Source organism: Montipora capricornis, chromosome 9, assembly GCF_036669925.1.
Source record: "Montipora capricornis isolate CH-2021 chromosome 9, ASM3666992v2, whole genome shotgun sequence".
NCBI classification, from domain to species: Eukaryota; Metazoa; Cnidaria; class Anthozoa; order Scleractinia; family Acroporidae; genus Montipora; species Montipora capricornis.
In genome coordinates this window covers 2,710,136-2,735,135 of record NC_090891.1, presented here as the reverse complement: position 1 = coordinate 2,735,135, position 25,000 = coordinate 2,710,136, and the positions used below count along the sequence as shown (strand labels likewise).

Sequence of the window (25,000 nt, the reverse complement as noted above, 5' to 3'; positions counted from 1 at the left end):
ACTGTAAATACTCTAGAGAATTCAAATTTTGAAACTTAATTACCTGAAAACGTCAACGTTTGAAGAACGAGTGATCATGGTATCTTTCATTAACACAACCTTGTTCATTCCTTGTTCTCACAGATGATTAAATAAGGTCACGCAAGCGGTATTGGCATTCCGTGATGTTTGGCATTATCATCATATTCCAGAAATGGACATAATTAGCAACCTCGTTCCCAGGTCTCTTTCGGGATGAGGACAACGACAATGGAGACCCTGGGAACGAGGTTGCGTAATTAGATGCACGCGGATTCAATAAGCGTCACTAAGTGTCCCCTTGCTCTTCAACATCACTTGTGTCTCGGAATACAGACAATTAACGTTACAAAGTGTTCTCCAAATGCTGCTCCTCAAGTGACGATAAACTGTTGCATTTACCCTGACCAAGAAATAATTGTAACTTTCACCTTAACCTTATTGTTAGAAATAGGTAACAAAGGCTTGGACCTAAAGGGACACTTCGTGTTGGATATCAAATTTGGACGTGCATTTAATTACGCGGTGGCCTCATGGTTAGTGCGCTCGATTCCAGATCGAGTGGTCCGGGTTCGGGTCCTGGCCGGGGACATTGTGTTGTGTTCTTGGGCAAGACACTTTACTCTCGCGGTGCCCCTCTCCACCCAGGTGTATAAATGGGCAGCGCAATCGTAGTGTGTGACTTACGTTTTCTCCATCTAAACGGTCGAAATCCAAGGAATAACAATATTCTTGAAAAATTAAGGCCTTCCTACCTTCACTCTACTGTCCACATGTTGATGTTGTACGTAAACCCGCCAGAAAGGGACATGTGGACAGTGGAGTGAAGGTAGGTACGAAGGCTTTAGTTTTCAAAAATATGATTATTCCTTGCATGGGTTTCAACCGTTTAGGTGAAGATGTATCATTCACCCGGCGAACATTTTCATATCTTGAAACTCACACACTAAGATTGGGTACCCTGTGATTACTCCAATAGTAGGTCTATACGCCCCTAGTCATGGACTCCTAGTTAAATATCGAGATTTAGTGCGCATTTAGTTCCGTTACCATCGTGGCTGTTTAAGCTAATCACCTCTTATTGCTCAGCCTACCTTTTCACCTACCTCTAATTAAATTATCAACCTGGCATTATTATTATAATTTTGTTTGTTTTATTTTGTGGGCGGAAGGGAGGGTCACAATATACTCGATTGCAGGTATTCCATACATACATATTGCTACGCAACAGCCACTAACCAGTAGAATTGTGATGTCATCACTGTCGATCCATAACTGAAGCAATATCCTTCTCGCCTCCGCGCTATTCGTTATCTATAAAGGTCGAGACGCACTTAGCGGCAAGTGGCTCCGACACGGCACGGGGACCAGTCGTACTGCCTTCAAGACAAGTCACTGCAACAAGATCCTAGTTCGGTGCAGAAGGAGTGACTTCGGATGAGGGAGAATGTGAACTAGTAATGAATGTGACAGATTAGGGAGCTGGTTACTTATGAATCATGGGAAGATAAATAACGCTCTCTCATTAGTCAATTTATGTGTTGTGGAAGCTAGATGTCACATGACGGTTCGCTCACTTATTTCCTACTGGGATCAGTGGAAAGAATTTTGTTAAAGCGACAGTTTTCACGAACATTTTCCCCGAAACAAAGGCGAATAGTTGCAGCGACTTGTACAAGTAACAAAAAAGAGGGATTTCTTGAAAAACACCTAAATCAAGATTAGATTTCTCTTTGTCATCAATACTGACCTAATGATCGCTATCCCATTAATCCTGCACTCACAGAACCAGAAAGGCCAGTAATTGTTTATCAAATCAGGCACTTTTCTTCCATATTTCCATACTACTACTACTTCCGGCCTACTTTAATTAATTGAACAGGGGATTTCAAGCATTTAAGCTACATGGTAAAGGAAAAATACGTTTTCCGATAATTTCCAATTGTGTCAGGTTCTATCAAAAGACTGTCATTTTTCTACCGCTAAGTAAAATGGACTTCCATTGTAAGTTCGCGACCTTTGTATAGTTCTGTGGTACTACTTAGATGTACAAGACGAAATCTTATAACCACCCTCAGGCTTGCAAAAATTATAATCAGTATTTTTATCTGCTCAATCGATGGACTTCATATTTAGACCACGTGATCGTAGAAGATGCTTACGACAAGCAGATTGCGGAAATTGTGCTAGTGCTATTGACCAGCTCTGGGTAGTCGATGGCATCGTTTCTTCCCATCGGGAACTAGTCTGAAAGAAACCGGCGATGAGCTGGATATCAAAGTGTCAAATGATTGTTCTCTATTTTTGCCAGTTTAACTCTGGCCGTTGGGTATCGTTGTCTGTTACTGTTCATGTCAAATTTCTGAAAGGTAAGACGAGTTCCCGAGTAAGTCAATAAATGAATTTTCACACTGCTATCAAATCAGCATCTGCTATGTAATAGTAAAGATATGTATCATACTGAACTGATGGCCAATTCGTCAAGAATATTTGTACCTGAAATATTAAGAATTTGGCTTTGTAACATATCTTCATCCTGCTCAGAATTGGCATAGAAGAGAGTAAATAGGCTTAGCTCACCAATACATGTACAGTTAGTTTGCGTACAACCACCAAACTATTCCTAAGTCACCAGCAAATGAAAGACAGTCTTTCTGAGAGGGCCTCAGCAGTGATAAGTGTAGGTCCTGGTTATCAGCATCGATTGCGTGTAAATAAGTAGAATCAACACAAGCTAAGAACTAAATTAAGCGATTTTTAGTGAATCCCTTTTGCACAGAGCTGTTGCCTCAATCTGGACAAGTAGTCTGGATCTGGGTAGCCATCTCTGTGGAGATAGAAGAAAAATGTCGGAGTTGAAAAAGTTATTTAGCAAATATTTCCTCTGTTTAAGAGAACAAGAATTGTTGACTCATTGCAGTGCAACTCACCTTACCGTGGCCACCCAACAAACTTTCACATTTGTCAACTACGTGTGAATACGTCAGCTCAACCTATGCAACGGTGTTCAACTTACAACCGTGCAAACTTTGCAAGGAGCTCGAGGGGTGACTGTCAATCAAATTCACAAACCCTGATTGGGGGACAATTTGTAAAAAACTTTCTTAGGTGGCCACGGTAAGACGCGTCGCACTGTAAGAGTAATGTACCTATTCTAATAGTTGTATACTCAATTATTATGGCGCATAGTAACTTCTGATTGCAAAGGAACATTAAAATGACTATCGAATCGAAATACATTAGCACATGCAATCTTAGTAATCCAGCCAGCACTCGAGGACTAACCGAGGCTTTAAAGGTCACGTCAAGCAAAGCTGTGAGTCATTTGAAAACTAGACGACGAAATTATATCATAAATTGCTAACAAGATGCGGTTTGAAAGCAAGAACCATAATTATTTTCTTCGGGAGGCGGGAGAGTTTTAATTACCCTTGACAAAATACAATAAAATAACCGATTCCTAACTTACATTTTTTAATATCAAATTGAATGTAAAGGAGTCTATTTTCTTGTCGTTGCTTTGAAGAAGTCAAATTTCCTCACTATAAGCATATACTTTACTTCGATTTTTTTTTTATATTTTGCTTTTAACAGGCCACACAAGTTGCATAAAATTGACAAATTTTCCAGTAGAATTACCCACGACCGAATAAGATAGAGGCATGGAGATTGCATCACGGAGATGAAGTAACAAACTGCTTCGTATTACAGCTTTCAAAGATCTTTTCAGCAACTCTTTTACTCAGGTATACGACTTACTCAGTTATGGATCAAACAACTGCTAGTGTTGCTAATTTTGAGGTATATTTAAAACGAAATCGGAAAAATTCCTTTTGTATGAGCGAATAGATTAACCAGTAAAGAAAATTAATTATTTTAGGTAAGGGGCACTTAAGGCCAGGATCAAAAGCATTATACTTGTTTCACCTGTTATGACAGTCACCAATCATCAGCACCTACTTTTATTGTAAGCGTTGTTATAGCAGTAGTTATTCTCTAAAAATAAGCAACTTTTAAAAGCATTGATGCAGGGATGGCGCAGTGGTGAGGGCACTCCCCTCCCACCTGTGTGGTCCGGGTTCGATTACACCCTCGGCGTCATATGTGGGTTTAGTTTGTTGGCTCTCTTCTCTGTACTGAGAGGTTTTTGTCCGGGTACTCCGGTTTTCCCCTCTCGTCAAAAACCAACATTTGACTTGGTTTACGTTGATTGTTAATTTCAGTTTTCAGTGTCCCCAATTCGTGCTCCAGCGCTAAAACGACTAGACACTTAAATAAAGTTCCTTTCCCTTCCTCTTTTTGCATCCCTTTCCCAAAAGCAATTGATATACAAAAATTGTGTACACTCTTTTCAAATTACCTTGAATTCCTTTCAAAGGCTGTCTTTAGCTCGATACCATTCAATGCAACAGAACCGATTCCGCTGGAATCAGAACTCAAAATAGTGAAAACCAAGCGGGCATCAAAGGCCTTTCGCAACAACTTGAAGATGTCTTTTCCTTCTTTTGTGTCAGGTATGTACGACGTACACGTTATCCCCCTGTATGTAACCCCAGGTTTTGGATGTTCCGAACTCTGAATCCCAGCGTAGAAACAAAACGACACGGCAATCGTGCCAGATCCCTCAAATCCTGGGAGACTTTCGCTATACCTTTTCCACATCATTTCCCCAGGGGGCTGGTTAGCTTTTACCGGAACCGAGAGATCTGTCCTACTAGTTACTTGGTTCTGGTTCTGCAGCTGTTGAGACATCGACGTTGGGCTCGTTTCTGGTATAAAGATATATGAATTACCCAGTGAACCAGTCCAAAGCAGGGCTGCCGCCATCATGAGGCAAAGCGTAGCACTGACCTCAGTCATTTCGTACAATATATTATACAGAGCACAGATTATGCTTTACGAGACCGCAAAGGCGACCGCCTTCCTCGACAAAGTTGCCCCTCGACCTTTGCCCTTTGACTATTGCCACTGTAAGAATTCTTTGTTTGCGGCCCTTTAACGAGACGGTTGTTGGGAAGGAAGTCCTAACGTTAACGTATCCTGTATTGTTCCAGTACTATTGGTAAACAACTAATGGTAAGTGACTGAACCCGGTCGGTTTCATTGTCACGCTGCACCTCATCAAAACCACTAGTTCCTTTTTAGGGTTTCCCTTTTAAGAGTTGAACTCCAGTTTTCTCCATGCTGTTTTTTTTTTTTTTTTACTTAATGTATTCTTAGCCTTGCAAATAACATTTTCTCCTCAGTTTTATTTGAATCGAAGATCTATTTCTAGTATATTACGTAACAAATTTAATCTGATTTGACTGCAAAAAAGAAGCCGATAAAGTTTTTCTCACCTTCTTCTTTCGGTACCGTTATCAATCCAGTCGTATCCATACAAGCATGACAGGACGAACTGAAAGTGAAGGCATTTAGCAAGCAATCGTCGCAAAATTTATGACTTTTACAAACATTTGGATGGGTGAGGTCTGGATGATCCACCAAGTTCTGACACAAATCACACAAAATGGAAATTTCTTCCTTTGGCGCTGTAAACAGAATGCAAAATTGTGTGGAAAAAGTTATTAAACATTGCCATTCTTTATGTCTTTTTTATGTCTTGCCGAGGGTTTGAAATGGCAAATTATAAAAAGCTATGCAGCCGTATTTGCTAAGAAATCTTGCCAAAAATCTTCACGAAAACTGTATTCAAGACCAATCTCGAAACGTTCAGGCAAGTTTGAAGAGTTTATAATCTTGTACGAAATTATAGATACATTTTTAACTTCTTTGTCGTTAACTTTTTTTTCATGAAATAAATCGTATCGTTACGGCTCCTCCTCCCCCTAAACACAGTGTCAAGACTTGGGTGGGTTATAATTTTTCGCCTGTTCCTGAACAAAATTGTGTTTGGTAGGACAGGGGAGGGTGCATTACTTTCAAGTTCGAAAAGAGGAAAACGTCTTAAAACTCTTTTTGTTCAATATACAAGTTACAGTTATTTCTTAATGATTTCTTTAAAGCTACCAATTGAGCTGCTTTTCTGGAGGTAGGTTTCACCTGATGCGCATCTGCTCTCGTCTTTGTTTTCCCTTTCTTTTTCCCTTGATTCCAATAAATCTTCTATCTCTTCCTCTTTACCAGGAGTTTTTTTGAACGAGCCGCGCTTCTCCTTGCTCCAAGAATTACATTCTTTACTTTTTTCTGTTTCTCTTACAAAGGGCACGAGATTCCCATGTGCTTCATCAGTATCGTCGAAAGACAACAGTCCAATGTCCATTCCTTCCAAACTCTCGCTACTCACCATGCTTGCATCCCGGTCCAAGTCACATTCTTTTTCATGCGAAAGTTCCAAACCTTGAAAGCCGAGACAAAGGTCTGCATTTAAGAGACCTTCAATAGTAGGCGAGGTAATGAATTCACTAGCAGCACTAAAAGAAGAAGCCAATTCATGTTGATCGCGTGGACCAGACCGATGCGTACCATTGCTTAAGATGCCCCGGCTATTTCTGGTGCGAAATCTGGTATCTCCCTTTGGAAATAAAAATTCCTTGATTTTAGGCAGCTGAAAGCCATGTGCAGTGTGCTGTTTGGTGGTCCCAGTCGTTTTTTTGTCATCACCACGTTGGAAATTTGCTGCCATTCTTCTTTCCTGGTTTTTATTCAGGATCACAGATCTGTTCGTGTTTTCATCTGAAAGTAACTTATTTTCGACGACATTGTAGTCTATCGTATCCTCTGCAAGTTGACCTGTACTTGTTACATCCAGGATTTCGATGGCTTTCATCATAGAAACTTCGCTGTGTTGAACTGAGTCACATGAAACAATAGAAATCGTCTTTTCACAGACCTTCGTCTTGAAACTCTCTCGAGTATTCTGCTCTTCCTGTTCGTTGCGACCCAGTGAATCCTCTTCCTTCCCATCTTTTTTTCCTTTGTCAAATGCAACGGAATTTACAACTTGTAGTTCTTCCACTGTAATTATCTCGTCGGTAGAACTTTTAGACCTTGATATTGTCTTCCGAGTTTTTTCCTCAGAGGTTTCTTGTAACAGTGAGGGATTGGAATTATATCTTTCACTTTCGTTTCCAAGTTTCATTGTTCTTTCATCTTGCTTCTGCCGGTGGACAATCTTGAAAAAGGGAGTTTCCTCGTCGAAAGAAAACGACAAAAAACTTGTAGCAAATTCATCGAGAGACTTTTCATCTTCGCAAACTATATGGACATCTCTAATGCCACTATGTAATGGACCAATATTTCTACTGAACGTTGCAAGAACGCGAGTTACTACCTCTACCGAAACTTCAACTGGGATGTTATTCCAATTTTGTCCCAAGGGAGGGATAGCAATTGATTTCATTCTGTACCCAGAGGACAATGTAAGTCCATCCTTTAAGCATTTATGGATACAGAGCTTGACTTTCTTTTCTTCCTGTTTATCGCTGGGATTCCAATAAGGCAAGACGGCATGAAAGACAACTTGACAGGGCAACATACCAGACGACGTGATAAATGTGTGCCCATCTTGTAATTTCACTTGATTCTGAGTTTTGTCAAGGCATTCCTTCTTGATTGCTTGACCCCCTTTATCAAGTATTATTTTCGATAATCCCTCACTATAAGATAGTGTTGCGTTGGCTGGACAAAGGATGACATGCACATATTGGCTGCATATGTCCCCCTTGAACAACTTGACCATAAGACCAGTTGAGGTAACAAACTCTCGAGAATTTTCTTCGTCAACATCATTTCTCTGTTCCCTTCCTACATTCTCTGAATCTTTAACTTCGCTCTTCACTTCGCGTTTTTTTTCCTCTTCTTCTTCTTCTTCTTCTTCTTCTTCTTCTTCTTCTTCTTCTTCTTCTTCTTCTTGTCCTTCTGCTTCTTCTTCTTCTTCTTCTTCTTCTTCTTCTTCTTCTTCTTCTTCTTCTTCTTCTTCTTCTTCTTCTTCTTCTTCTTCTTCTTCGAATGCATGGCTTTGGGAAATTTCTTTCTTTAATGATGGCTTACAGCTGCTGGTTTTGAGTTCGTTCATGTTATCGTCGAGCAATTTTGCCGGGGATTGGAAGTCACCGTTATCAGTTGATGATTTACACTTTTTTAAAGCTGATTTTCGATGCTCGTGGTTCACTTCGTTACACTTCCTCTTCTCAGGGCCCCTGCAAACGGGTTTGGATTTTAAAGATTCCGTATTGAATAGCGGGTCAATTTGCTTAGCTCTTGATAGCTGCATGGGACCATTCCTGAAACTGGGCTTTCTTTCAGATCCTGATAAGTCCGGTTTAATGTCTGTCTTGTCTTTGGAGCTATTGGTTCCGATGGTTTTGCATCCGTCACTCGAACCCATCCGGACGTTTTCTCCATTTGACATAGTACTACCCGATAGCGGGTCGATCTCTTTGGCTCTTGATAGCTGTGTGGGACCATTACTGAAACTGGGCTTTGTTTCCGATCCTGATAAATCCGCTTTAATGTCTGTCTTGTCTTTGGAGCTATTGGTTCCGATGGTTTTGCATCCGTCACTCGAACCCATGGGGAAGTTTTCTCCCTTCGACATAGTACTTCCCGATAGCGGGTCGATCTCTTTGGCTCTTGATAGCTGTGTGGGACCATTACTGAAACTGTGCTTTGTTTCAGATCCTGATAAATCCGCTTTAATGTCTGTCTTGTCTTTGGAGCTGTTGGTTCCGATTATTTTGCATCCGTCACTCGAACCTATCGGGACATTTTCTCCCTTTGACATAGTACTTCCCGATAGCGGGTCAACCTGTTCGGACGTTGATAGCTGCGTGGGACCATACGTGAAATTGGTCTTTACTTCAGATCCTGATAAATTTGCCTTATTGCCAGTCGTGTTCATGGAGTTGTTGCTTTTGATGATTTTGTATCCGTTTTTCGACCCCATCTGAGTGGCCAAAGAAGAAATTTCATCGTTGCCTGTTTCACTTGTTTGATGTTTCTGTACCCAACCGTTCGATGAAATCAGCGTTAAAGGTTCCTTGCTCTTTAAGCGATCTGGTTTAGAGCTAATTCCCGTTGCAAGACCATCCTTTGATAAAGGGCCAGGAGTTGTCATGGGGTCTGTGGACACCCTTGCTTGTCCAAACTCTGCCTGGGGGGGCTTCGTTAACACTCTCTTTTCATTTAGCTTGTTCTTTAATTTTATGTTGACTTTCTTCATTTGCTCCAAGGTCCCCGAAAGAACAAAGCCATCCGATATCTCTTTGCACCTAATGTCTTTTTTCCTTAGAACTTCATCAACGATGTTTTTCAATGCCGGAAAGCTCAATCCATGAGTATCAGGATCAAGGCGACCAGAGACTGTTCTGAACACCTTGAAATAAATAACAACCCGAAATGAGTACATACTGGAACATTAACTTTTTCTGTACCACTTTCGTACATTCTTCCTGTTACTTTTATTTTTAAAGTCTAGTTCGGTAATACTCTCTTGTAAGCCTGCCACCGTTTGAAAAGGAGGGAAAACTCGAATACCAAAAAATAAAAAGCAAGAGATTCCGATGAATGTAGACCTGAGAAGCCAAGGAATAATATTAGTGAGCTGGTTAAGCCGTCTAGCTGTGCAGCTGCTCGGAGTCAAGAAGTTTGTGGAATACAACTGGACCAACAGACACCTGATATCGTGAAAAGGGGTTAAAACGCAATCACATCACACGAATCGGATGAGGTTCGTGAGGACTGTCCATCAATGTCATTGGATAATGTGAATAATCGCTTATTCCCAGGATTGAAAGGAAATGGCATGCACGCCCCATTTCAAAAATCGCTACAAGGTGTTTCCGTATTTGCTTTGCTGACGTCATCATTTTCATTTTGTTTCATTATCATACGAGTTTGCCAATAGAATACATCATGCTAATTAGGGACCTTAAGCAAGAACGACGACGACTTCTACGAGAGCGCCACAAAACAATAGGGTTAAATAGCAAACACAATAGCTCTGCACGCTTATTTACAAATTGACTTCAAAAGGTAAAAAAACGTGCTAACTTAGTTGAATCTTTAATTTTACTATAAGCGTTTTAGAATTGATAACAAGCCAGTTTTTAGCCAACAAGAACTGGTATCCCACACATTCTTTCAAAGCATTAGCAATCAACTTTTCAGAGATAGCTCATTATGCAAAGTTCAAATTTCAGTACTTCATTCACGGTTGACAGATTAGAAAACGATTGCTCGGTTGTGCCAATATGAGGCAAAAAATGTAAACGACTCCCAAAGATTTCCCCTCGAAAAAAAAAGTACTAATTTCAGACTGGCTAAAAAAGAATGCAGTTCTCATGTAAAATAGTTGCGGCAAATTTGTAACAGGGTGCGAATTATAAGAGCACGTTTCCAGCTGAAGTATACAGTTAGATGAATTTTGAACGATAGTAAAAGCTTGACAACTGTGGTAATCTGTTTCAACTAAAGCACGCAGTGTCAAACTTTCACCGGTTTTAATTTTCTGTCTTCCTTTTTTTTGTTCTATGTTATCAAGTAAAGCGAGATAACCTTGTGGCTTTTTTAGCCTCCATAAACTAACTTTTACAAATGTCACCTTCTAATATTATATATTCTTACATTTAGTTTGTACGACTTTTTTTTCTGAATTGTAATTAAGTAATAGTGTAAAATAAAAGTGTTGTTGTTGTGATGTTGTTAAGTAATCACATGATTTCGATATGAGCACTTTTCAATTTTTCAGACTACACATTGCACTCGCCCTACGGGCTCGCGCAATTTTAGGGAGCTTGAGCACGCGCGTTTTTGAGACGTGGCCAGCAACCGGAAGAGAACATTTCGCTCGCAAGGACAGTGGTATCTCCCAGATTTTTATACTGATCATTTCTAATGGAGAAAAACTTAGCAACGTAAATGTAGTTGTTTGAAGACAAATAAAAGAAAAAACAACTCACTTCCGGTTGCCGTCCCGTCTCAAAAACGCACGTGCTTAAGCTCCCTTTTGTTATTCTGAAGAAATTACAAATGCTTATTTACACCAAATTGCAATACAAATAATACGATTACCTGATAATTACAAATTACCTGATGAGCAGCAGTCTCGTGAAAGGACTCTAGGGCTAATAAACAGCCGTCTATTTCGTGTCTTCTTTTCATAACAGACTGGGCAACTGTCAAAAAAGCCACAAGAGAAATCGACTGCGATGAAAACAAACCTCCCCGGAAGTCAATCACCATCAATGTTCAACCGGAAGTGTGAGTAGACCATCAAGCCGAATATTTTCACCTTGAAAATCAAATACTTAACCGAGCTTTGAAAAAGTATGGCAGATGCTGTTATTTGTCTACCGGAAACGTTTGCGGCAAAATGGATGCTTTTGCATGGGGAATATTCCTTTCGGTTTTTAATCACTAGTACTAATCACAACTCGTACGGGACGACTGCTATAAAGAGCCATCATCCTCAATCTCGCAAACATCCAAAATGTTAGTTATTTTTATTTCCTTACTTAATCAGCAAAATTTTCATTGCAATGTGTAATGCAATGAAGCTTTGATTATTTGACGAAGCCTTTTCAGCCGTTTCAGTAGCGAAATTTCTTATTATGACTCACATCCGCCACGTGGTTTATACATGACATCATTCCCGGTGCTTCCCCGCAAGATTCTCGGAATCAACAAGTGTCCCGAATACTTTCGGTTTCCAATGACGTCGAAAGGGGGAGACTAAATGTTGCTACTTAAAATGCAAACTTGAATGAAATTTAATCTTGGTTGTTGAAATATAAGAGAGTTGTCGGTAGGGACTATTCTGTCAGTATTGTCAAGAGATATCTTGGTCAAACTAATAAAGTTAATATGTAAAAACAGAAACCTAAAAAGACAATCATGAAAGCAAAGAAACGCGTTTTCAGTATGAAATGCTTTTAATCATTTCACAAGTTACCGAAAACAAAATATTTCTATGTAGAACTCGATAATCCGCGCTTTTAACAGATTTTCCTCCAACCTGCCCCACAAATTCTGGCCTCAAGTTGGAAAGAATGAAATCCGGAACACTCGATCACCCCTTTAGATTCACCAAGAGCACATTTAGAGTTCAAGATTTGTACCTACCTTCTCTTCTTTCAAATGTAACTACCGCGACTCCCTCGCCAAGCATTCTGACACAATCCAACTCACCTCCTCCATTTCCCTTTCTCTGAAAGTGTATAGTCACCTCATTGTCCGTTGATCCGGGTGACAGGTTTTTAACAAGAACGCTTTTGGAAGTTAAACCTTGAAAGTGCGCTTCGGTCGTTGGCAGCAGCGAACAGCCGCTGCGAGAAAATCCGTGCGCCATTTCCTCAAGCAACACAGAGGAAGCGGATGTAAACTGCTTTGGTCGCAAATTTATGGCATCGTCGAAGCACTAACATAGATCACCCGTGGGGGAGGGGAGGTAAGGGTTGTGTGATTGCTTGGACGGCAAGTTTTTGTTTCACACTGAAATAATCCACTTTGTCAGATATTTTTCTTGTCAGGCTGTGAATGGCTTATTTGGTAGTTTTTATCACACAATTCAACCTTAACGTCCGGCAGTAGAGCCGGTTGCAAGTGTTTTTGAACAAGTGGTAATGCCTCACAACCTCCAAGTCATATTTAATTCCTACATAATATCATTTCCGGGAATTTCCCTTGCGATTCTTAGAACCCTTTTTTTGTTTCCGGTTAAGCGTAACACAGGAGCAATATCTGTTACCCTTTCCTAATGGAGCTAACTGTTGCTGAAACTGACGGGAGGGCGACAAAAGGTATCGTAATATATAAACAATATAATGTATTACAGCGCAAAGGAAATATTGCATTTTAATACAATTCAATAACTTTTTGAGCAGTCTTAAGCTACGGTTGAAAACACCCAACGCGATCTCTTTCTCAAATGAAGGATTGCCCTTCATTGTCAGTTTGCTCCAGATGAAATATGATCCTCCATTTAGATTACTCTGTCCCAATCCTTGTGGTAGCAGATAATAAGAAATAAAATAAAAGCAGTCCCTGAACAGGACTTGAACCCGGAGCACCCACTTTGAAGGATATAGCTTTCTCTTGAAGTTTGGTAACCGACATTTTTCACAGCGTAAGCTTCCTTCTTAGCGGGTGTTAATACACGTTTACAGCGGCATTTGAAAGAAAAATATTGTTGACATTTTAAAAAACTTACACCCTCTCGGTTTGTGATGAGGTAGTCTAGTGGTGAAGTGAAGTGGATAAATTCTTAAACAAACGTTCCGATGTAATAGTGTAATAGCTGCAGTGAAGTTGGGTCCAAAATACACAGGTCACATTCCACAGTTCAAGACTAGAAGTCCCTCCTCCAGTGATCAACATACATACACATAGTTTATTTGAACAATAATGTTGTATTGATTTCAAACAACAAGAAATGAAAAGCAAAACAATATTTCTCTGTCATCTACCGCATTCCCGTTGCTCGTGCATCCATCCATCCGTATTTTTGGCTTTCTTACATCAAATTCTACGCCTTTAAATTTCCTACTTGGGACGCCGTTTTGTTTGTATTCGTACCCAGATTTTTCTCACCTTATTCCTTCCGCCATTTTGAAAAACATTGCATAAAATTTGATCACGAGATCTGCTGTGTGCCAGGGTCTTCTCCTGACCCACCGCCATGTTGAAAGCCGAAAAGACCCTGGGAACGAGGGTGCTGTTTTGGTGTCTCTCAAGTGCCTCGCATCTTACTAGAATTGTCGAACCCTTGGCATGCATAGATTAACTTTGAGGGAAGGGAGGTAAGGGTTGTACGGTATCTTAAAGGCGCTGTTACACCACAGGTAGCCCAAGCTCAATATATGGGAACAATCGTGACCAATCGTGAGTGTTATCGCGGGTCGCTAAGCGATCTTCCAACGGTTTGGGTAACTCGGGTTATGAAGAAATCCTCATTCGATGGCTCTGGAAGCAAATGTTTGCAGAGTTTGGGGGCCTTTAATTCCTTCTCAGTGTACAAGCGGCTCAAAAGAAGAAGACGAATGGGTAACGGACGTATCGTCCGTGATCTACGTGTAATTTCGAGGCGATCGAAGCCTTGGGAGCGAATTTATGACCTTTTTTCTTCGGTGAAAGAAAATACAAATAGAGCTTACTTATTATCAATGTTTTTCGAAGGAAAAATTGTACTTACAGTCAAACGTTCAATAACACTAGGCATCAACAGAGCTGAAGAATTTCACAGTTTTCAACGCGTATCCTGACAAGTGAAGCTTGGTGTAACGTTCTCCATTCTTTTTTCTGGCTTCAGCATAAAATCTCTTCAGTACATATGCATTCGCCAACTTGTCCTTTGCGTCGATGAAACGAGTGACTCTTCGTCTACCTTTCTTTCCTTGAGATACTCTAGAAATACGTTGTGTGCAACTTTTGTTCCTTTCTTAGTATTCTCACTATTCTTTCGATCAACTAAAGATGTCGAATTATTCTCTGACAGCTCGGGGAACCGATCTGCCATTTTCTCACAAGAGCGTAATGTCAACTATGCATGAGCAGAATATTATTTGCAGCAAAACACTTATTCGTAGAAAGTTATTTGCAGGTCACGTGGTGGGCTCTCGGACAATGAAAAGGAAGGACAAAATACATCGAATGATAATAAGCAATTATTGGATGAGGTTGAACATGATAGCGAGAATTATCAAGGCTGAGGTTTGTGTTATCTGCCGAAGCCGAAGGCTGAGGCGGATAACACAAACCGACGCCTTGATAATTTCGCTATCATGCGAAAACCGAATCCAATAATTGTTTTATTATACAATTATAAATGTAGAAGCGTTGAGACATTTCACAGAACAACAACAAAGTAAGCCACGCAATGACACGTTTCAGTGTAAACATCTTTATTAATGACAGCCGTGAATTACATGTAAAGCGGAATTCAAAAGGTTTACAAAAAGGATTTAAGCCTAAAACATCTGAAAACGTTTCAGGAAAAACTGAATCGAACTGAAACTTTTGAACAAAATTCTAAAGTTAAGTTGTACGGTCTTATGAAAAATGTTCCCGATATCGAGATGTAAACAAAACTTCATTGTCTGCAAAAACGCGTCATACCTACATGCATAAATGCGAGTGTCTGTAGATGTGACGCGAGGACACAGCGCCATCTAGAATTAGCGGGGTGCATTTAGCCAATCAAATTTGAGATAGCATCAGCATCGTATAATAATAAACAATTATTGGATCAGGTTGAGCATGATATCATGAATTATCAAAACCGAGGTCTGTGTTATCTGCCTCAGCCTTCGGCTTTGGCAGATAACACATGTAGACACGAGGCTTGTAGCTTGTAGCTACTGAAGAATTCTCCATTTAATTGTAAGCTGCTTGGTAAATAACGTCGTACGCGTCTTGGAGAGTAAATTTTGACTTTGCATAAAACAAGACTTGGGCGATTGTGATCTTTGTTTTGACTTCGCTCATTTCATTGTCAAACTTTATAACACTTGACAGAAAAAGAAACTTACAAAAACCTGGTATCTTGCCATCATTTGACACAGATACCTCACTGTTTGGCGAGTAAACATGCCGCGGTAACTTCATCACGGCGCCCGCTGAATTCCGGCGATGTCACTTTCGATTTTGCGATTTATTTGTGCAGCCAAAACGTACAATAACAAAATTGAACGTTGCAAAAATCCCCCAAAATGTTTGTCGCTGATCGTAACTTTTTATATTCTATATTCACGGTTCAAAATAAATGTTGTTTTCATGTCGTAAACATGTTATTCTCGAGCGATCGTCCTGGAAACTTCCTTCTGCTCTTTCTAAAAACTGTGTATCAATATTTATTTACTTTTGCATCAATATTTGTTTTTGCATAAAGCAAGCTAACAAAATCTGTACCTTGCTGAGTTCGCATTTGTTAGCGTTAATAGTATTTTCGGTCCGATGCTTCTGTTTTACGAGGGGCATATTATTTTGGTCTCCCATCCAAACACTAACCCCGCCAAACAGGACATAACTTCAGTGAACTTCGGTATTACAAAGCTGTCAGATGCTCAGAGGGCACGCTTAAACTTGTGGTGAAAAGAAGTTTATCAACATGTCAGCCCAGAAGCCATTGTTTCTCACTTCCCATTTATTTTCTTCAATCTTTCTGGGTTCAGTACTTTGCTAGTAACCACATGTCTTCTCAGACTATTTACCCAAGACTTCTACCATGGCACTACAATGATAGACAGTACCAAAACAATATCGTGCACTGTTAGAGCTACATATTACGCAAGGACAGATCTGTTTCGTCGTACGAACGTGTGAGGACCTGTGAGCCAAAGGGCCTCGTCTGGTATGACTTCTTAATGACCCCCCAACTTGAAAAAAATTGTCTAGAACGGTAAATATTTTAAGCAAGAGCCGATACAACGTAGATTTGATTTTAGTGATGTCCACGGTTGCTTGCTTCGAAACTCTAGAACGGTGCACGTACCACAGGCAACCCAGTGTACCCTCACGGAGGGTCTAGTTGTAAATGAAGTTGTTCTATTTGCTTCAAGGATAAGTTAAATACCTTGAAATAGCGTCTTACTAAAGATCGTGAAATAAAAGTGATTCATAGTACAAATTTAAGTGTCGCGAAAATTTCAGGTAATAAGGTTTTGCCCTCAGATGTAAAACAAGAGCGCTAAACTAAAATTGTAATCTCGACGATCGTATTACGGTCGTAACGTTACAGTAATTCATAACAGAGAGGGTTCAATAGTTACTCCTTTTTTTGCTATCTTTTGTTTTCACGTAAATGGATCGAATGTGTTATTGTTGGATAGTACGAATAGTTTTAGGGTACATCATGAAGGAAAATTTTGAGGCTTGCCTCTTGAGCGAAGTTGCGTGACGTCAATTAAGAGTTTGGTTACACGATAATCGGATTTAAGAACAACAACGGGAAGAAAGAGGTTTTCGTTGAGTGGAATGACGGAACGCAATTTAATGCATGTTTGCTTTTTTTTCTGTTCGAAGAGGGATTTTTAATCTGCCAGTTTCCATGATGAAGTCACTTTTGGATAAAATTGTGATTAAATAGATTTTTTTTTCAGGTGTTCTAAGGACATGGAAAGAAACGTTTGCATCTGATGCTACTTATCAATGCCTAGCACGAGCATTACAGCATCCCTTGGTGAAACGAACAAATTTAGCTGTGAAGTATTGTGGTCTTCATTCTTGCAAGAATGCAATGGAGGCTAAGGATGTTTAACAGCAAACAGTTCAACAGAAGAAAATGTGAGTATCTGAAAATGTCAGGAATCGGATGGGTTTTAATCCTTGTGTCGAACGAATCACACGAATGGCTTCACTTACTCTTGCTGGCAGAGGTATCGTTAGTCTTCCCCTGCAGGGCTTCTGCACTGATCTCCTCGATGTTCTGTCACGCATGCGAGTCGTGACGTTAATTATTCGTCCAAGGGTCTGGACGACATCGAGGAGATCCTCGTCGAGGGTTCTTTTCCTTCTCGCTAGAGAAGGAAAACAAGGAAATCTCTGCCAAGCTGGGTAGGTTTCCCAGAGAGATAGTTGATTATTTAGGGATGTGATTAGCAAATTGGTTTATTGATCAATCATTGATCTACTGATCTATCGAGCTACTGATCCAGCGGTCTACCCGTACCGTTCGGGGATCCAGCGATCTACTGACAAATCGATGTACTGATCCAGCGATCTACCGATCCATCAATCTACCGATCCAGTGATCAAGCGATTCCACTGATCTACTGATCCATCAATCTACGGCTCCATCGATACATCGATATAGTGATCACCCCACCTAACAAGCTATGTATTGGGTAGTTAGATTTAAGATATGGCAATGCGAGGTCAGATTGGAACTTGTAACACGTGTGACATCGATATATATATGGCAAACAATCTTCGAGAGATTTACATGGTACAGTGTTAGTGTTACAGAGCTAGTTTTTGTATGGCCAGCTTTTCGAGCCATCGGGCCTCCAGTGCTTCTCCTCCTTTTCGGAGTGCATTCCTCCAGCCTGTCCTGTCCTCAGCAAGTTCTTCACATCTTTCAGTGGCTATGTCCAGGGCCACCAAGCCACGTTTTGCCACGTCTTTGAAGCGCAGCATAGGGCGACCTCTGGGTCTCGATCCCGTGCACAACTTACTGTAGAGAATCTCTTTGGGAAGGCGACCGTCGGGCATCCTACGCAAATGCCCCAGCCAGCGCATCCTTCGAATACTCAGAGTCTGGAACAGTGAGCGGCTAACAGCACGCGATAATACCTCTTCATTTGTGATTCTATCCCACCAGTTTATCCCCATGATGCATGCATATGCGCCGTAAGCAACGGAGATGGAAGGCATCCAGGTTTCGGCTCCGTAAAGCAGAGTGCTCAGGATGCAGCATTCGTAGATGCGGCACTTTGTGCGAATAGTCAGGTATTTGTTGTGCCAGGCTCGTTCATGTAGACTGTTGAAAGTGGAGGCTGCTCTTCCTGTGCGAGTCAGCAACTCCTGTTCAATGGTCAACCCTCTGTTGATTGTGGAGCCTAGATACGCAAAGTTCTCTACACTTTCTAGTTCTTGACCGTTAACTATGATTGGTGATGGATCACCTTGGTGCATCACCATGTCTTCTTTGCGCTAATTACCAGTGCGAACTCAGCATTTGCATTCATTGTGTGCCGTCCTTTTGGAAACAGGCGATGAATAATAACGATGCCAGCACTACAACCGCTATTTCGCATTTTCGTGGGTTTCGAATGAGTGTGACTGATTTTCAAGGGTTTTCAGGGTCATAAGGCGCTTGCGCAACATTAGTCTCCTTTGTGTGGCGCTTTAAGGCATACTGGCCGTCAATGGGTTAACCGGTCAAAAAGCTTCAAAACCCGGTGAAACATGCAAATTAGATTACTGTAAAATGACATCATATTGCTACCCAGTATTAAATAAAGAGTACAAATGCACCTATCGCCGTCCATGTGATACGGAGACCATTGAAATAGTGCACTAAGAGTTAATTTCTATAATACATTGTTTGCCATGCTTCAGACAGACCTCCAGTGATACAACTCACGTTAGTCGAACTTCTGCGGTAAGTTCAAGTTGAATTTCTTAAAAGAAGGATAAGCAATCCCTGCCTGAACTTCAAAAACGTTTTCGTTATAGAGATCTTTTGTCATGGTCATGCTATTTTATCAAGGCATTTGGAGCTATGGTAACCAGATCTAGGTTCATATTGCAGGCTCTGTCAACATTCGGATGAGAATGGCTTAAAGAGACTGGCAAATCCCTTAGACACTCTTTTCATTGAGGTTTGGACCTATCTGCTTTATCGCAAGCTTTAACAGTTTATTTAAATGTTCCATCCGAAGAACCTGTTTAATAGAACCTCCAGCGCTATGTCCTTTGTTAAAATTCATAAATCTTCGCCAGAAATAGTAACACAACATATGCATATTTTACGCGATAGTGACGGTGAAGAAGGAGAAGTACAACCTTCAGAAAATCCAGGAATCTCCCTGCATCTCCCCCTTTCACTGTGTGGTCCTGCAGATGTTCAATGAGAAAACCGTACTTAAGTCTTGCACAATGGTAGTTCCACTTGTGGTCTTCTTTGGCTTTACTCTCTCCAAGTGTGTTGCCTTGCAAATCATATGGTGGATCAGGCTCACGGATTTCAGAAGCTTCATGTTTTGTCACGTTCATGTCTGAAATAGGCAACCATCAATATTTAATCATAAATAGGGGAATCTTCTATGATGTCATTGTTCGCATCTCTCTTCATTATTTAAGAAACAAGTTAACACGGAAGAAAATGTTTGGGTGTTTTTTTTTAACTTTCTCAAAAATTGCTGAGTTTTAAACAACATTTTTGGGCAACTTAAAGAACACCCAAAAAGTCATTTCACTCATTTAATTTATATTTTATTATTTTAAACAACTGGCTGCCATTACTACCATGGTCATAATTAGTCACCTGTTTCTGCCTTGCTTGGTCTTGTAGGTTTTACCACATCCTTGCCTGCAAAAATAATACCCAAACTCATCCTGCTCCCCCATTAAATCACCAAAGTTCACATGGCCATGCTGGGTTCTCTCATGACTAAAGAAATGATGCAAATTCGCTATATTAATGAAATATGGTCTATGTGAATATCCAGAACAAAAACTACCAGCCTATTTTATTCAGACCATAATATATTCATATGTTTTTTTTTACTACTGGTATGGGGTAGGAGAAGTTAGCAGTGAAGCAAATAATTTATGTTGTTATATATTATTACCAGTAGTAGCTATCTCTAAGTGCCAACGAGACAGTCAATATAATACATAGTTTGCAGATTTGTATCAGAGTTCCAAAATACCAAAAAGTAGTTGTAATTTTTTATATGCCAAAGTACTGCAACTCAACTTATTTAGTTAACAATAATGCAATAAAAATAGAAATTGCACACTTTGTATCTCGAACAGCAATGTAAATGTCAACGTGTTTTGCAATAACATGGAAAGTATTGCTGTAATCTTTGAACCACCGTAATTTTAACACGAATGTGCAATATTTAAGTTGAATACAATCAGTGCCATTTACAAAATTGCCAAAGCGTTTTCAGACTTTTCAGTGTGAAATATGTAATGGGGAATCAAACTCTCTAGCACAAGAAAGTTGTTTCACTTGTAGAATTTTTATTTTGCAGGATACAGCCGTGAATTATAAGTTGCATTGATCGTTTAATTGTGTACTTTGCCGACAAATTTCCTTTGAAAATTAAATTAAATTGTTCACAACTCAATGGTTTCAAAACGAAAAACAAACTGCTCTACTCGCGGGCCGAGGGCCGAAATTGACAACAGCGGCCGATAAGAACACGTACGCAGGTTTAGTTTTCAGCTCGTTCACTCAATATAGAACACGCTTGTTCGAAAATAAATATTAAAGAACACTCAACGCAAGTGTACACAACACAATGGTCAGGGAAATGGAAAAAAAAGTGTTTTCACTGAGTATCAAGTATTTGAGTCAATGAGTCAATGTGTCAGTGCAGTTACCCTAACCCATAAAATGAAAGCTAAAATTTCAGAGAGTGCTTAGGGCTAATCACTGAAACGAGGGCTTAGGCTTAATCAACAAATTATTGCTATATTGACTGTGAGTCTCATTGACTCATCATGACTCATTGATTCATTGACCATTTGACTCATATATCATGGGACCTCGTTTTCACTCACCTCCGGACATAGGATCATAAATAGTCGCGCGCGTCATGCAAGTTGTCTAATGACATCACACATCATAACACGCGCTTTCGCTTTCATTGAACCAACTCAAAGACAGAGAATACTTTTCTTAAGACGAAGTCCTGCCACTTGTGTTCTACGTTTTTTGAACAGTATTTAGGGGTGGACATTTTGATGAGTGGTTAATTGCTCCTACATTCCAAATGGCACTGGTATTCATCAATTTTCAAAGAAAAAACTATAATAAAGGAACACTTTGTCAACAGACCATTTTCACAGGTCTGTGCTCAGTTACCAGGCCTTTGAATAAAAGGAGGCTGGAGTTGACCTTGCTTTAATGCAAACCTCATTCCTTTTCTTATATAAATCATCCGGGTTGTTTTAATGCTCACGAATTTCTATTAACATAAGAAAAGCAAAGGCCTGGTAACTATAAGCACAGAACTGTAAAATGGTCCATTGTCTGACATCTTTACCATGCAGCTCACAGACTGACATCACAAAGAAGTGACAGTGGTTTACTCTGTTTTAAGAAGGATTGTACCAGAAAGCATCACGTACAAGTAATTTCGAAGTAAATGATAACAGATTTGTTAAATCTGAAACATCAAATTTTAACAGTAACATGCTGAAAACCACGGTTTTCCTGAGAAATTGTTGTTTTGGTTATGAAGTTATCGTACGACCGTCCCTTTTCACGTAAACGAGGACGCGAAATGTTGCACTGCTGGACACGCGCGTCTTTTTGGCGGGAAGTTGCATGGCCAGCACACTGCATTTGACACTGCGTTTTAGTAAAAACTTTTGAAGACGACCAAAAAGCAAGCAAAGTATTTTTTAAATATGTCGCACAACAAGGAAAGAAAAAATAGAGAGGCGGCAAAAAAGACCAATATGAAGGTGGCGAGTAAGCGATGCTCAAATGAAATTATTCTTGTGGATACTGGTCACCGCGCTCTACGCAGCTCGACTATAAAGCCCTGGCCAAACTATCGAACAAAGTTGGATTCCACATGCAACACTTTTGGATGTAACTGTTGAGGTAGTGGCAAAACGCTATCCGACATTGCTCGACAAAACTGATTCAAGTTCAAGTTGACGCTAAATTTATAAATATGACGCTAACGCTCAAACGAAAACCGCTCGTAGCGCTTGCTTCTGGAGCTGTTTGAGGACGGAAATGACGGATTCAAAGAAGGAAATTCCAAAAAATGGTTAAGAGAACGTGTAGAAAAGGATATGTTCACTGCAAAATACGATGATGATGATGATGATCAGAATGAGCTTGGATGAATTTGCAAAAATTTTAAATGCTCTTGAACCAGAAATCTCCAAACAGAGCGATAGTGATTAGGGGACTAAAAGTGCCCCAAAGACATGGCCTTGCTTCATACTCGCTGATCAAGGGTTCTGGCTGTTGATCCTTGTCCATCATCTTTGTTGCAAATAATGCTAGAAGCCTAGGCTTGAAAATAAAAAAAGCGATTTGTGATTGGCTAGTAGCGCGAACGTGACTCAATTCAGGAGAAAACTTTGTTGGAAGAGCGACAAAACAATGCAACAGTGTTGCTTCGAGCAGATTTGTTGCTCGCAATGTTTGATCAAAAGCAAACTTCATCCAGCACTTGTCCAGCACTTGATCGAGCAAAAAATGTTGGACGAACATCATCCAACGTGGGTGGCCAAACGGTCGAACAATGTTGGATCGAGCAAAGTTGGAGCGTTGAATCCAACTTTGTTCGATAGTTTGGCCAGGGCTTAATGCTAAATTCTCAAAGGTGCTAAGAATTAATGACTCGTTTCTCCACTCCTCTCACGTCAGGCCAAGACACAAATATCACGTGAAATCGCCCAAATATGTTTCCAGAAATTCCCGATTTTTTTTCTTTAAATATCTTGATTATTCTCTAAATATCCGGTTTTTTTTTTTTTTTTTTCTAAATATCCCCCAAAAATATATATCTCATTGGAGATTTACCGTGTATTATCGTGGGATATTTTTGCGAACCTCGCTGTATTTAATTCAATTAACAATTAGACCCGTAGCCCGCAAGGGCTACGGGTCAATACCCCATGAGGCGAAGCTAAATGTGCTATTGACCCGTGACCCTTGAGGTCGAAGGGTTTAATTGTTTTAGTATCACCCAACTAGTCGGACAGTAAAGGCAATAATAAAGCTAGGAAATGCAAGTTGAAGAAAGATTTATTTGGAAATAAAAAGAAAGAATAAGTCACGCTTTTCGCTACTCGAGGACTATTACTAAAGTCCTGGCCCCAGTTGTTGAAAAGGTGGATAGCGCTATCCACCGGATAAATCACTATCCAGTGGATAAGTAATAGCGAAATCAATTGCGCTATCCAATGGATAGCGTTATCCACCTTTTGAACAACTGGGGCCGGTCCTCTAGAAGCGTAGCCAATTAAAATGCAGGATTTGCATTAGTCCACTAGTTGGGTGATACTAAAATACAAGGGACGAGCCCAAGGCTTGTTCACAACCTTCACTATTGCGTCGTTTTATGGATACATGCATGAAATAAATATACTGTATGTGAGGTATGCGACCGCAGTAAGAAGTTGACCGTGTATTGCCAACTGCCGATAGATTTCCTTATGTTTTGACGCAGGCGGTAGCCCAACCTGAAAGCCATTAATTTCATGCTCCGTGATTCCATGACCCAACCAAATGGATAAGAGCGGTCGTAGAATAATTGTTCTCATTTAAAACTGTTGTTAAAGACGTTAACTCCAATCAAAACCAGTAAACAGATGCTTTACAAGTTTCTACGATGGTGTTTTAAAATATTTCATGCTTTTTCTTAACAAGACCGGGAGAAATTAGCCATGCAACGAAGATGTGTTACCGAGTCTGTTATCGTCAATTGCCCATGGATATTTGAATTTCAGCAGTTTGTAAGAATCCACGAATGTGACAAATTTTGAGCTTCTTGTAGTGTTTTGCTAAAGAAAGTGGAAAGACAAAAACCATCAAATGGTTCTCTGGAGGGCATTGGTATACTGGAAGCACCTAACTTGCCACTTCCTGAGAGTTTGTCTTCTTCATCTGTTAGCGAGCGGGTGGCGTTTGTTCGATTGTCTTTTTGCCGGCTTTCTGATCTAACCTTTTACCCTTGGCAGCCAAAAATTTACGAGACATCTCAAATTATTTATCTAGATGAATATTGAATGGAGGTGAAACCCCTGAATGCTTCCTGTAAACACGACAGCCTGTCAAGTGTGCGCTCGTTGCCGTAAACGTTTTGACAGGTCAAGGTCACCAGCTGGTAAGTCCAAAACGTCTGCGCTTTCATGTTTATTTAGGACAAATATTTATTTATTCGTTTAAATCAAGAGAAAAATATTCATTAAAAAAGGTCAATGCCAGAGGCTTGTTTTGGATGCTCCTAAAAGATAATACACTATACTAGAAGTTCAAAACTATGAGATAACAGTGGCAATCTTGGAAGAAAAAATATATAAGAAATGAGATGAATAAATTAAAATGAAATAAACTATTAACACACTATTTAAGAAATAGAAAACATGTACTCCGTGTTTCTATCGAGTTATAGAAACACGAGTGAAAGTTTGGGAGAACGAGAAATAATGTGGGAACACGAGCCGCAGGCGAGTGTTACAGCTTTTTCGAGTTCTCCCAAACTTTTACACGAGTGTTTCTATAACTCGATAGAAACACGGAGTACATGTTTTCTAGTTCTTTTAGAAAACAACGCGACGAGAAAAAGGAAAATAACTTGTTAATTCTAATTATCAAAATGTAAATTCTCTTTTCTCTTGC

General features: G+C 40.0%; 2 protein-coding genes and 1 long non-coding RNA gene across 4 annotated transcripts in view; 1 reads left to right on the top strand and 2 right to left on the bottom strand.

Annotated features, from left to right (window-relative positions):
* Positions 1 to 1,149: 1,149 nt before the first annotated feature.
* LOC138015240 (uncharacterized) lies at positions 1,150 to 12,365 on the bottom strand. Of its 2 annotated transcripts, none has more exons than XM_068862204.1 (6): positions 12,082 to 12,365; positions 11,050 to 11,135; positions 6,061 to 9,334; positions 5,358 to 5,549; positions 4,379 to 4,787; positions 1,150 to 2,845 (listed from the first exon to the last, which is right to left on the bottom strand). In XM_068862204.1, exons 1-6 carry the CDS (start codon positions 12,305 to 12,307, stop codon positions 2,776 to 2,778), a joined length of 4,257 nt encoding a protein of 1,418 aa, XP_068718305.1. In that variant the 5' UTR covers positions 12,308 to 12,365; the 3' UTR covers positions 1,150 to 2,775. The 2 variants fall into 2 exon arrangements, with proteins under 2 accessions (XP_068718305.1, XP_068718306.1); XM_068862205.1 differs by having other exon boundaries at positions 12,148 to 12,365.
* Positions 12,366 to 12,685: 320 nt separating this feature from the next.
* On the top strand, positions 12,686 to 20,918 carry LOC138015244 (uncharacterized). Its single transcript, XR_011125523.1, has 3 exons — positions 12,686 to 12,758; positions 17,055 to 17,238; positions 19,436 to 20,918. It is a non-coding gene; the product is annotated as an uncharacterized lncRNA (long non-coding RNA).
* Positions 20,919 to 23,119: 2,201 nt separating this feature from the next.
* Positions 23,120 to 25,000, bottom strand: part of LOC138015243 (uncharacterized) — a 45,588-nt gene continuing 43,707 nt past the window's right edge. The window contains exon 4 of the mRNA XM_068862212.1: positions 23,120 to 25,000. This exon is cut by the window's right edge and continues 725 nt beyond it. The gene's annotated coding sequence lies outside the window, so the exon portion shown is untranslated.

What these genes read in the sequence shown, in the direction of transcription:
- LOC138015240 (XM_068862204.1), bottom strand. Translation starts at nt 12,307, where the DNA reads ATGGCGCACGGATTTTCTCGCAGCGGCTGTTCGCTGCTGCCAACGACC. An exon ending in TACATTTGAAAGAAGAGAAG is followed by an intron (nt 11,136 to 12,081) that starts GTAGGTACAAAT and finishes CTTTTTTGACAG; the next exon opens with TTGCCCAGTCTGTTATGAAA. An exon ending in CGAGAGCAGATGCGCATCAG is followed by an intron (nt 5,550 to 6,060) that starts GTGAAACCTACC and finishes TTCTGTTTACAG; the next exon opens with CGCCAAAGGAAGAAATTTCC.